Source organism: Psammomys obesus, unplaced genomic scaffold (assembly GCF_907164565.1).
Source record: "Psammomys obesus unplaced genomic scaffold, mPsaObe1.curated_primary_1811, whole genome shotgun sequence".
In the NCBI taxonomy this organism is placed as follows: Eukaryota; Metazoa; Chordata; class Mammalia; order Rodentia; family Muridae; genus Psammomys; species Psammomys obesus.
Window position 1 is genome coordinate 14,681,378 of NW_026596131.1, and position 12,752 is coordinate 14,694,129.

At 49.0% G+C, this 12,752-nt stretch overlaps 1 protein-coding gene across 1 annotated transcript in view; it reads left to right on the forward strand.

Annotated features, from left to right (window-relative positions):
* Positions 1-12,752, forward strand: part of Rptor (regulatory associated protein of MTOR complex 1) — a 238,570-nt gene that overhangs the window by 109,694 nt on the left and 116,124 nt on the right. Inside the window, exon 6 of the mRNA XM_055592285.1 lies at positions 5,517-5,576. Coding sequence (XP_055448260.1) covers positions 5,517-5,576 — 60 coding nt within the window. The remainder of the gene's footprint in view (positions 1-5,516; positions 5,577-12,752) is intronic.

Consider the following 12,752-nt stretch of genomic DNA (forward strand, 5'->3'; position numbering starts at 1 on the left):
CAGAGGAGTGGCTCATCTCTGTCTCTTACTAATGAAAGAATTCATTTTTCTTTTAGCTCACCTGGTTCTGCAGCAAAGAGAGCACCTGAGATAGCAAGTTTCTTCCCTTCCCTCCTGTGTCTAACCCTGCCTAGAAGCCTAGAAGCTGCCATGGGAAGCGGTTCTTACAGTCACATGTGAAGCCTAGTTTGTGAATTAGCATCAAGGAAAAAATCAGAATAGCCTAGAGATTTTTCTTGGTGGTTCATTTGAGACAGTGCCTTACTCTGTACCCCAAATTGGCCTCATGATCACTGTATAACCTAGACTGGTACTGAGTTTGCAGCCATCCTTTTGCCTCAGCCTCCAAAGAGCTTGACTTACAGAAGTAATCCACTCTGCCCAACTGATTAGCATTGTTTTTTTCATTTGTTTACTTAATGTGCATCAGTGTTTTTCCTGCGTTACGTCTAGTGAACCACTTGTGTGCCTACTATCCCAGATCCCCTGGCACTTGCAGTTACAGATGGTTGAGAGCTGCCATATGGGTGCTGGGAGTCAAATTCGGGGCCTCTGAAAGAACGGCATGTTCTCTTAGCCAGCTCTCCAACCAGGCTTTATTTTTGCCTCTATAATTAGGCATTCAGAGTGAGGGTACAGAGACACAGCCCTGTTTTACCACCATCCTAAAGAGTTCCCCTTGACTTTTAGGGATTTTTTTCTTAGGCTAATTTGGGATTCGTGACTTTGGTGCTGCAAAGACTTTCAGGACCTGCCAGAACAATGGAGTTATACCAAGGATGTTTCAATGTGGGCTTAAGCCTGAGTGTTTGGAGAAAGCAAAACACTCACTCAGAGTGAGGCTTTGAGCTTCTGTGAGAAAATAAGACATAGTCAAGTGTGGCGGTGGCACGAGCTCTTCAAGGGAGTCTCGGGCAACTGTCTTAGCATTAGGTAGACGTCTCACTTGTATCTCTGCGGCTGCTAAGGACCCTTCTGTTTCTTTACTCTTTTATTTGATCTGTGAGGCTGCTATGTTAATGACAGAAGTCAGGAGCCACCGGGGGCCCACCAGGTGCTTAGTCCGTTGTCCTTACCTCCTAAGAGCAGTGTCTGGTGAGACTCAGCGAGTGTCAGGTTTGCAACTGTGAGACCTGGAGTGAGGGACCCCTTTCACTGTCACGTTCCCCCGGTTTCCCTGTCACATTCCCTTAGATTTCTCTGCCCATCCATTTGCTCAGCTTTATAACAGTGTTTCTGTGAGTGGAGCAGAGGAAAGGGTTTTGTAGACAGAGGAGAGCTGTAGAGAGCAGAGACAAGGAACTAAAATGAATCAGAGTTCCTTGTAGGGCAGAAAATGGAAAAGAGATTGGTTAGCCTCGGGTCACCTCTGGTATAAGGATTAAAGTGGGCTGGAACCTGATTGTTGGTGGCAGGCTGCAGCTGGCCTGCTGGGGAAATGATGTCCCCCCCCCTGCTGGTTCCTCAAAGGCCAGGTAGACAGCCCAGTTTCTGGCTGCTGTGTAGGCACTGCTGTGCAAGGCTCGTTTTAATAATTACCCTGGTTTTTGTAGCCACTTGGTTCAAAACAGTGGCTCCTGGTAGAGCTACCACAAGAGAATACCTCTTGGCTGGTGCCCGTGCCATCCCATTATGTCATTTGGCTTCTCAGTTTGGGCTTCAATAAGCATCACACCCACCTTTGGTTTGTGCGTGTTTTTCTTTTGAAGGCAGCACACTTCATAGAGGTTCCATGTCAAAGCATCGCCTGTATCTCTTTTAACATCTTAGGTTTCACCTTTGCTGTCTGACTCCAGTGTCATCCATGGCTGTTTTCCATATGCTCCTTGATGATCAGCCTTCTGAAGCTGTAATATACCCAAGAACTTTGCCTTCACATTTAAATGTCAGATTGGCTAGGTGTAAAAGGCTGGTTCTGAGTTACTTTTCTTCAGTAAGGTAAACATCCTCTTCCGTGGTATTCCTGCTTAAAATTTGGAAGTGATGTTTCTGAAAAGCTTCCTGTTTGTGTTTTCAGTATTCTCTCTGTGTTCTTTTTTTGTTTGTTTGTTTGTTTTGGCTTTGTGTGATTTAGTTGTTTAAACTGGCCTTGCTGTGCTGCCCAGGCTGGCTTTGAACTCCTGGGCCCAACCTTCTTCCTGTCTCTGCCTCCCAGATAGCATGAGCTTCACGCTTAGTTTCAGGTGTCCTCCATCTGTAGAGCAGTTGATGCTTCTTATTTCATGGTGACAAATAAACAACGAACAGAAAGCGAGACAGGGCAATAACCACCAAACAGAGAACATGGAGCAACTCTCAGTTATTTCATTATTTTATATTATTTAATATTTTATCTAGGCTTTCACTTTGTAGCCCAGTCACATTTGCCTCAGCCTTCTGAGTCTTTAATTTACAATCATGAGCCACCACACATGGCCAGTTTTAATGGCTTATTTGGGTCTTTTTATTATCATTATTATTGTTTAAAGGCAGTCTTTGTATATAGCCCTGGCTATCCTGGAATTTGGTATGCAGACATGGCTGGCCTGGAACTCATGGAACTCTGCGTGCCTCTGACTCCTAGGTGCTGAAATTAAAGGTGTGAACCTTGATGCCCAACACTGAATCGTTTTGTTTCTTCAGTTTTGACTAGTTCTTGGCCTTCATTGTCCAGGAACACCCTCATTAGAAGGAAAAAAAAAAAAAAAGTGTGAAAGGTGAGACCAGTTGTTAGTTCTGGTATAGAGAATTGATGCTGTTGGTGAGGGAATTTTGTGAGAATTGATGCTGACTTAAGCATGCTTCCAGGCACCATAGCCTCATTAGTTTGAAGTTATGTAATGAACTGGCTTTAATTTCATATTTAAGAGAACTTTGCCTTTTTGGTATTATAAAAATGCCAATCTTCCAGTCAATAATCAAATTAAGTTTTTATAACTTTAAAGTATATCAATTCAAGAGTCGGTTTTGATACTTCCTCTGGCTTTTGACATTGCACCTCCAATTTTGGAAGAACCATTGCAAAGCACTGTATCTGTTCTCTTCCACCGAGCAGGGGCAGCTACTTTGGAATGGGGGGTGGGCAGTTAAGATGGACTGAGCTCTTCAGAAGCTTGGTTGTAGGACTGACCTCTCTGGCTTTGTTCCTAGCTCCAGAGTGTCCCCCTTGATCCTGGGATACAACTTGTGCCTAAAGCAGGACTCCTCTGGGAGACCATGGAAAGCCCTAGTGCTTATCAGGGCTTCTTAATTGGTGAATTGGGGCCTTGCTCTGCCTTCTTGGTACAGGAGACGCTACATGCTCCAATTAATACTTTCAGCCTCGAGTTGCCACAGGGATTCTTGGAGTCACATCCTGTCTGTAGTTTGTGACTCAGCCAGTGTGAAAGGAAGGTCTAAGGCTGTTTCTCACAATTTCCTGGCAGCTTTCAGTGCTCCCCTTGCTCCTCGCCTCAGGGAGACGGCTGCTGCTGTCGCCATGCATTGTACAGATGTGCAGCCCCACAGGGCGTGGCCCTTCCAGTTCCCCTTCTGTTTGTTCTCTGGAATTACCAAGTGGTAGTTTTTAATATTTTGTCTGGAGTTTATTACTGTTATTGACAAAGGAATTAGTTCATTACAAATGAGCCTGCCATGTCTGGACTCCAGACCCTCCCAGTCAATAAATCCATTATGTCTGAGAAGACAAAACAGTGAGGAGTATGGCTCACACAGAGCTCAGACCCCGGAATGTGTCTCCTGTTGGTCATGCATATCCAGCAGGAGATCTTGACTTGGGGGCAAAGAAGCTCTTGGAGCTGTGTGCATCTGTGCAAATCCCGAGGATACAAGGTTCCTGGGGGGGGGGGGGGGGGGAGGGGGGGCGGGGGGGGGGGGGGGGGGGGGGGGAGGAACTGAGCAGAGCTCTCAGAAGGTCAGCAGAAGGGTCTAGCTCAGAGCCTGACTCCAGCTTGCCTGGATTCAGCATTCCATTTCCTTTCTACTGTGAAGAGAACTGTGACCCTCAGGTTTGTTGTTTTGTTCTTTGAATCGTGGCAGCACAACCGGACACCAACCTTCTCCACTGCTGAGCAGAGTCTTTCTTGAGGCAGAGAACTGGTTGGGAAGATGTGGGCCGTGCCCTGGGCAGGAGCCATTTACTTGTCATGTACTACCTGCATACTATCTTGTTGTCTTCCTGCTTCTGTAGCTTCTTTGTATTCTTACTCCCTTATCGCACTGCTGCCTCCGTCCTCCAAGCCTACCCACCCATAAAGATTTTCATCTTTTTCTCCTGGTTGTGTCCTGATCTTTGCGCTGAACACTGTCTATGGGTGATACGTGAACATACAAGTGTCTTGGTGACACTTTTAAGGCACAGTCATTGTAACTGGGAAATGCACACAAGCTGCAGACTGTCCTAGCTTAGCTCCTGCCCGAGACAGGGAGAGAGTACCTACCATTCATTTTGACCAGTATGGGCGGGCTGGATAAGAGCTGCTACTCACTGTTGCCCGTATCACAAGGATGTCGGCCATTGTTGAGGTCAGAGCTGAAAGCAAGTGTCTGCAGAGTGCATTGGAAACTTTAAGTGGAGTTATCCTAGACTGGGGACCGTTTCCTGTGCTGTGTTCCTGCTGCAGCTTTTGAAAGGGGCTGCTGCTCTTTAAGACATAGACAATTCAAGCATTTTACATTTCTCCTACTAGAAACAGCGAGCTGCTTTTTCCCCTCAGTGCTGTCATTGATCCTGTTCTGTGCCAGTGGCTCTAACAGGAGGAAAAACAACAACAACAACAAAAAGAAACATGGCGTCCTGCCTTCTGTCAGCACACACAAATTAGATAAAGCCCTGCCACTTCCATTTTTGCTTTTGAGAATGGATTTGTCCACAGAGCTGAGAACTCTTTCAGCTCTGGCTCCTTTGAGTTTTGATGATTAAAATGGTATAATTGAATCTATGTTTCTTTGTCTTCTCTAAGTGACATTTGTGTGCCTTGAAGACATCCATTCTGCTGCCCAGAACTGTTCCCCCAACCCCTCACTTTTTTAAGAAAAAAGGACCACAGGGTGGAGAGTCCAGCCCACTGCAGCAGTTCTCAGCTGGGGTCTCAGCTTTGCGTTGCTCTCCAGGGACAAGGCTCCTCTGACTGCATGCCGCCCCTTCCTCCTGCGGCTGCCTCAGGCGGCTGGCAGCGATGTTTGCTTTTTAAACCTAGATGATGCCAGGACCAAGGAAGCACTGTGTTTGTTTGTTGGGGCCACCCTGTCCCCACCTTTGATTTGTAGTTTTATTGCTGAATTTTTGTTTTGTTTATGTTTGTTCAGGTTTTGTTTGTTTGTTTGTTTGACACAGGGTTTTTCTGTGTAGCCCTGGCTGTCCTAGACTCGCTCTTGTAGACCAGGCTGGCCCTGAACTCACAGAGATCTGCCTGCCTTGGCCTCCCAGAGTGCTGGGATCACAGGCATGCGCCACCACCCCTGGCTTGCTGCTGTATCTTTATTGCCCACGTTCAGTGTTCCACTCGTGCTTCTCATCTTCTCTTCTTTCTCTGCAGGTTTTGTATGCAGAAATGTGTTAGTCTGGTGCCTGGAGTCACACTGGATTTGATAGAAAAGTAAGTAAGATGTGAGCACTGGTGGCTTTCTGGATCTGAGTGTCTTCCTTTTCCTGCTCGTGTCCTCAGAGTGCCTCCCATCAGTGTGGGGTTCTCCCCTTTCATGTGAATCTGTCCTTTTATTCTCTGATAGAGGCTGTGCTTATGATGGTTACACAAGTGCCCCGCACTGCAGGTAATCTTGTGGGCCGAGATGAAAAGAAACGACAGGAAGCTCGGCTCCTTCGAACGCTTAAAACACCGCAGACCGCACGGATGCAGGCGCAGTGCTGCCCCTCGCCCCATCCGAAACCCTGACCCTCTCCTTCCTCTCAGGCCTTCAACGCTCTCTAGCATTTTACCTTCCGCTGTCCGGGCCAAACCCATTTCAGAAGCAGGGCCAGGTGTGCGCAGTCAGAGAGCCTGCGTTCCCTCTTTCTCTGAGAAGTCTGTCTCTCTCCTACTCTGATTTCTCTGCTTCTGAAATAGTACCTCATGACTCTAAATGTGGCCTGCATCTGACTCCATCCTGACTTGTGTCAGAAGTATGGAACACTTGGGGAGTGGGGAGACCCCATATCTTCTAAGTTGTGATTCACAAAGGAGTATATGTGAAAATATTCAAGGCCTGAATTTATTAAAGTAGGTGAGGAGAGCAGATCTATGCCATGATCTCCCTAGAAAAGTGCTTTCCTTGTGTGTTAGGGAACCAGCTCAAGCTCCTGAGCCAAGAACCGTGCTGCCATGCCCTCCTTTGGTGATGCCCACAGTGCAGCCTGCAGGAAGAGCGCAGAGCTGCACAGGCACTGATGGCAGCATCTCCCACAGCCATCGAGAGTGAGAAGGATACACTAGGACGTACTTCCCGCTGCTGCCAACTATGAACATACATACATAAAGAAGCCTAAGAACCTAGGGCTGACGGTGTGGGTTGAGGCACAGCTAGTGTACAGTCCCTGCACTTGATCCCCAGCAGTGCCCAGTGAAAGAGGAAACAACTCTAGTTTCAGTTGCATAGCGAGGAGGAAAGGCAAGGGACAGCAGCACCGAGGGGTTCTGACCTGTGCGCGCGCGTGCGCGCGCGCACACACACACACACACACACAATTATACATACATATATATATATATATGCATGGATCTTGCAAATACATTTATATGTAAATTTATATATACATTTCTTGCAAATGTGTATATGTATATATATTTCTTGCAAAAATATAGCCTGTAAAATACATCTATAGCTCAGTCTAAGGGTCATCAGAATACAGAGTGGACACTGTATGCAACTCAAGGCTACTGTTTCCTCTTGGATTTTGAACCACCATCTAAGCTTCAGGCTATACTCATTCACAAACATGGCAGATAGTGTAGAAAAGTAGACCTCATCAGTGGGTGCCAGCAGGGCCCATGGAAGACGCAGTTAATCCCTCTGCTGAGCAGGGCTTGGTCTGGAGAGCAATTTAGAAGCCACAGCATGACCCATAGCAGGCTGGGGCTGTTGGTGACCAGCGGAGCCGGGTGGGTGGTGCTTCAGAGCTGTTGGTAACCCTCCATTCAGGAGTGAAGGAAGCTGCCCCAGTCAGACTCAGAGATGGCAAGTTGGCCTGGGACAGATGCAGTGAAGAGTGTGACCTAGGAACACGTTAGCTGATTTTCTTATCATGGTAAGTTGTGCTAGGACCCGTAGATGGGATGGTGACACAGGCACCATCTGCTTTCTGTGTTCTTTCTGCTCGCAGATGTTGTGCGTGTGTCATCAGGGACCAGAATGCTGCTGCTGCTGAGACCAAGGGTCAGTGCACAGACCAGGCTGTCATGCTGCCTCACATGGTCCCCAGAGAGCCTTGCCACTTGTCCCTGTCTCAGTTGTGGAGGGCTGTGGAACACAGATTGTGCATTCCCCAAAAAGTCTTCCTGGTGTGTCCCCATGCTTAGCCCAGGCCCTTTGTGGAGCCTCAGAGGCTGAGTGGCGCTGGAGCTTTTTCTAGGTGTGGCCACCTAGAAATCAGTGGCGCTGTAACCCAGCCACTTTATTAGGGTCTCACCCTTGAAAAATGAAGCCTGAGGCCAGAGCGATGGCTCAGTGGCTGAGGGCACTTGCTGCTCTTGCAGAGGATTCAGGTTTGAGTCCCAGCGCCCACAGACAGGTCATATCTGCCTGTAACTCTGTAACTGTAACAAATTCCATGGGATCTGCCCTATTTTGATCTCTGCAGGCACCTGCTTCCATGTGGTATACATACAAACACTCAGGCACCCATACATATACATAAAATAAGTCTTTTTTAAAAACAAAAAGAAAATTGAAGCCTGCAGAATAATTCAGATGATGTTACATGGGGAGCACAAAATGCTGTCAGCAAGAAAAGAGATCACACACACACAGTTGCAGAAGTCAGTCTCTAAGAGTGGCATTCTGAAACAGACAGACCTGTGGGATGGGAGAGTACATTGGTAAGGTCAGGACTGGTGAATGACCTGAGGGGCTAGCAAGAAAATGTCCTGCCAGTGCACAGATGCCTTTGTGTGTTAAAGCCACAGAACTCACACCAAAGGAAGTCAGTTTGCTGAAGGAAAGAAAAAAAAAAAAAAAAAAAGAAGTTAACCTGAATGTGGAGGCAGGCAGCAGTGCTCTGAGAGTCCTGGCCAGAATCCTGGGAGCATAGCAGGGGTAGCAGCTGCCATCAGGCGAGAGGCAACGCCCAGAGAAGGCCAGGGCAGGAGAAGAAGTGGTTTCTCCTGCTTCATGGCAGATCATTTCACATTCATTGCTAGAGCTGGCCAGTGAGGACTGACATTACCAGTGGGCATCCTTCTGCCCGGGCAGAACAAACCATCCCTGCCATCAGGCCTTGCTTTCCCAGGTGGAACCCGCAGCCTCTGCTCCTGGCTCTTCTTCCTTTCCAGCCCTGTCCTAGCACTGCTGCCTTCCCAGCCAGCAGGATGCCTGTCTGGTCCTCTTTGCCCCTCCTTCACCTGGGGCAGGTGGTGATGCACAGCTAGTCCCACGCTAAGGCTCTAGGTGTGGGTTTACTTACCCTAGTGGGTGTGCACTTACTTACTGCGTGTGTGTGCACCACGTGTGCCCAGTGCTGACCTGCTCCAGCAGGGCTGTCAGATCCCTTGGAACTCAAGTTACAGGCAGTTCTGAGTTGCTGTGTGGGTGCCGGAAACAGACTCCAGATCCTGTGTAAGAGCAGCCAGTGCTCTGAACCATCTAGCCATCGGTCCATCACTTGTGTCTGTTTATTTGTTTGTTTTTAAGTTAAAGAGGGTAAGTGTGTCGTCACAAGAGTAGTGAGGTTTCAAAATGCCCATAGCTGGGAGGAGCTGCAGCAAGAGCAGTGACACGGGGTTGGAGTGACGCCACCATGCACTGTTGAATCTGCCGCATGTGAATCCACATCCAGTGTGGAGTCTAAAAACAGAAGTGATGGGTCCTGGGAAGACTGTGTGGCAGGAAGCGTGTTGATATTGATTTAACAAGACTTGGATGCTGCTGTCTTCATGGTGCGTGTGCTTAAGGTGTTGACTTGGATCTGAGTCACGGAGAATAGTCTCTTTCAGTTGAAATGGACACAAAATACCGTATTGCTTCTCTCCCTGTGGCTTGGCAGAAGTTAAATTGAATGTGAATGGGTGACTCCTATTTATATTTCTATGCCAGGACAAATTCCAAACTTGAGAATTCTAGGAGAAAGCCTGATGCATAGTTCGGGAAGCCACCGGCCGCAGGCAATAGATCAAGTTCTGAGGTGATTTGTATTTTTTCACCTTTGCAGCTCGCTTGAAGATTGCCATTTAAAAGAAAAAGTTTTAGACTTTTTCCCAATTGATTACAGCCCCATAGGAATGTTGATTTCAGAGTCTGAAGCTTGGTAGCGCATCCCTCTGATGACTGGTCCTGCCAGGTCCTCTTTATCCACTCTCTTATAATCTGGGTGTCTCCTCAGAACAGACCCATCTTGGTCCCTGTGAATCCCACAACTCGCAGGCTGCTGGGGCTATTCCTCAGGTGTCTCTGCGTTGCCCGCCCTGACTCTGCATGTGCTGCCCCTGGGGTACCATGGGGCGTGCAGGCGGCCCCACTGGAAGGATAGGATCATGATGTATGTAGCCTAGGGACAGTTGGCATGACTGCTGCGCTCGGGGCGAGTTCGAGTGAGGCACCTCCCTGTGTGATCGTTGTGCCACGATAGCCAGCGTTTTCTCTGCCGTGCCGTGCTTGTGCTCCCCCGCCCCCCACTGCCTGGCCCATTCCGCCTCCCTGTCCGCAGGTGCTCTGCAGTGCGGCCAGTGCAGCACCTGATGCCACGGGTGCATCTGTGTGCTGCTGAGGTTTTAAACCCAGAAGCTTTGACCCAGCTTTCCACAGCCATAGCCTTCTTGGCCCCCTCAGCACTGTGATGAGAGACAGTGAAGCAGAGCTGTCTGCAGCCAGATTCAGGCCTTTGGGGGTTTCTAACATACAGCGTCACAGAGGCTGGAGGCCCAGCGCGCCTGGCGGGCACGAGGCCTGGGCTCTGCGTTGCCACACTTGCACACGCGTACTGCCGCAGAGCAGACACAGAAGAGCAGAGGGTTTTGTCAGGGTACCATGCTGGACCGCAGATGCCACAGAGCCCGGCGTAGTGACGTCTTACTGAAGAGCCCCTAGGATGTGCATATCACATGTTAAGACAGGGGCAGTGTGTGTGGTCACATGGGTCTCCTTTTACAGTCCCAGAGTTCAAGTCTATGGCTCCACCCACTACTTCATCTATCCTAAGCCCTCCGCAGCCCCTTGGCCTGCCTGCACACCACCTGGATTCAGTTTTTATGCTCTTTGTATCTTACAGTGTGGGCTAAGGTCAACCCTTGAAACTCTAGGGACACACTCAAGGCATATCCAAACCATAAAACATCCTTTGTTCAAGAATTGGAAGATGAGGGAGATGTAGCACAGAGTGGGGGGACCCTGAGACCATGAGGCCCGAGGACATGTTGAGTGGGCACTGCTTTCCTGCTGCTGGATGCAGGGCCCCGGAGTCAGAGGTGGCTGTTCTGGAGGCCACAGCCAGTTACTTTCCCTCAGGTGGGAGCCCCTTTCTTCCTCATGTAGCTGTGCACAAGCGCAGGACCCATTGGCTGGAGATTAGTCTCTCCAGCACCCCAATTCCCCAGTTGTGTGCTTGTCACCAGCGTGATACTGGGCAACATTCCCTAGCCCGGGAGCCTGGGGCCACTTTTCTGGAATAGGACCCAGGAGCCAGGTTCCTTTATTCCAGTGCTGAGCACATGAGCAGGCTCCCCTGTGCTTGGCGTGTTGTCTAGACTGTCAGTCCACTTCCCTTGCCCAGGGTGCGCTGGAAGGAAGGTCTCTACAGGCCAGACATTCCCAAGACAGTGCCAACCGAACCGAGCCAGACCCATAGCCCCAAACACTTAAGAAGCCTTTGACAGTTTTATCTTTTGAAAAGCTTTGCCGAAACAAAGTGGCCGGAGAGTAGTTACTTGCTGCTCGGCTGCACAGTCAGCACTTAAACGGATTCAGCCTGTCCCAGACGGCCCTTGTCTGTGGAGCCTTGTGTCCCGGTATGAGCGGCAGACGAGTGTGCAGAACACCCAGGGTGCATGTTTCCCCCGGCCGCACCCTGGCTGTGCTTGAGACCCCAAGGAGCAAAGTCCTGTCCCCCACCCAGGCAGCCTGAGTGTCCTCTTAAAAAAATGTGCAAATTGCTGATGGTATGAGAACCATGGAATATTTCAAAATACATAAATTTTTGAATAGTTGAGAGGTTTTAATAAAAACATTTGCACGATATTGACAAAGCTGTCAGGGGAGTTGCTGGGTGAGGTTTGTGTAATTGGCTGGGTGACATACATGGTCACGTGCTCCTGCTCACTGTGGCTACTTTTGCAGACAGGTGGAGCTCTGAGTTTTCCCACTCTCATTTGCATTAAAGCTGACAGGGAATCCATCATCATTTTGACTCCAGGGCCTGCATGAGCTCCTGGGTGGTTGTGGTGCAGGCTTTGCCTGTGTCTCTCCTCCATGTACAGTGTGGCCTTCACATACAGACCATGAAGCCTGCGTCTGCCTTCTCGAGTTTGCTGACCTTGGATCCAAATTAATTGGTGGGGTAGATTGTTTCAGTTACAGTCATCAGAGCAAACAGCAGTGGGCTATTTGTTCAGTTCCTTGGTTTCAGCCCATTTACTCTGTAGCTGCTCATTATTCTGAACAAAATCCCAAGCTCTTCAGATTAGTGAGAGGCTACAGAGGAGAGCCCTGGCCGTCAGTGCTGAGGAGGCCTGAGTGGGGCTTGGAGAGATGAAGGTGCCAGGATCTGAAGTTATGAAGAGCTTAGAGGGATAAGTGGGTGCTGGGAAACTTCTAGCAGCACATGAGTGCCACATCAGCTGGGCTTTACTTAGATAATGCTATTGATTCTTCTGGCTTTTTGAGGATTCAGAAAATTCTTTTGCATACAGTCTTATTCTTTGATTCAGCTCATCACACTATGAGGGATGTCCTTTCTATAGAAAACACCTGTGTCACACTATGAGCGTGGTTTTGGTTCTGGTCCACCTGGCCAGTTGGCAAGTTACTCTGCACAGACGGGCTGAGAATAGCAGGCCCCTGGCTGCATTTGTTTCCTTTGTGATAAAACATCCCAGAGGGGAATGGACATCTCCCCCTGTGCACCTCTCCCTGGAGCCAACTATAGACAGCTGAGTAACATCTGCACACATGTCCTCTGCTCATGTGCCCTTCCTGCCACTCATAGTTCTTTCTTACACCAACCACACATGTTGTGTCCAGGCCCCTGGGGACAAAATGCTTCCAGATCAGAGCTTTGGCTGTCAGGGCAGCATTTCACTGAGCCTTGACCTGTGGCCTATGAGAACTGCACCAGCAACTGCAGGTAGGAACTGAAGGCTCAACAGGCCGTTTTGTTGTTGTTGTTGTTGTTTGTTTGTGTGTGTGTGTGTGTGTGTGTGTGTGTGTGTGTGCGCGCGCGCGCGCGCGCTCTTAGAAAGCTGGCTTGTTCTTTCTCTGCTGTTGGGGATGGAAGCCAGGACCTTATGTACACCAAGTAGCAGTGATACCGTGGACCATCCCAAGCGGTGGCCTTAGCCACTTGGTTTTCTCTCCACCTTCATGACATTTGGGTGTGACAACACCTCTTCTGCTATCAGTCAGTCAGAAAT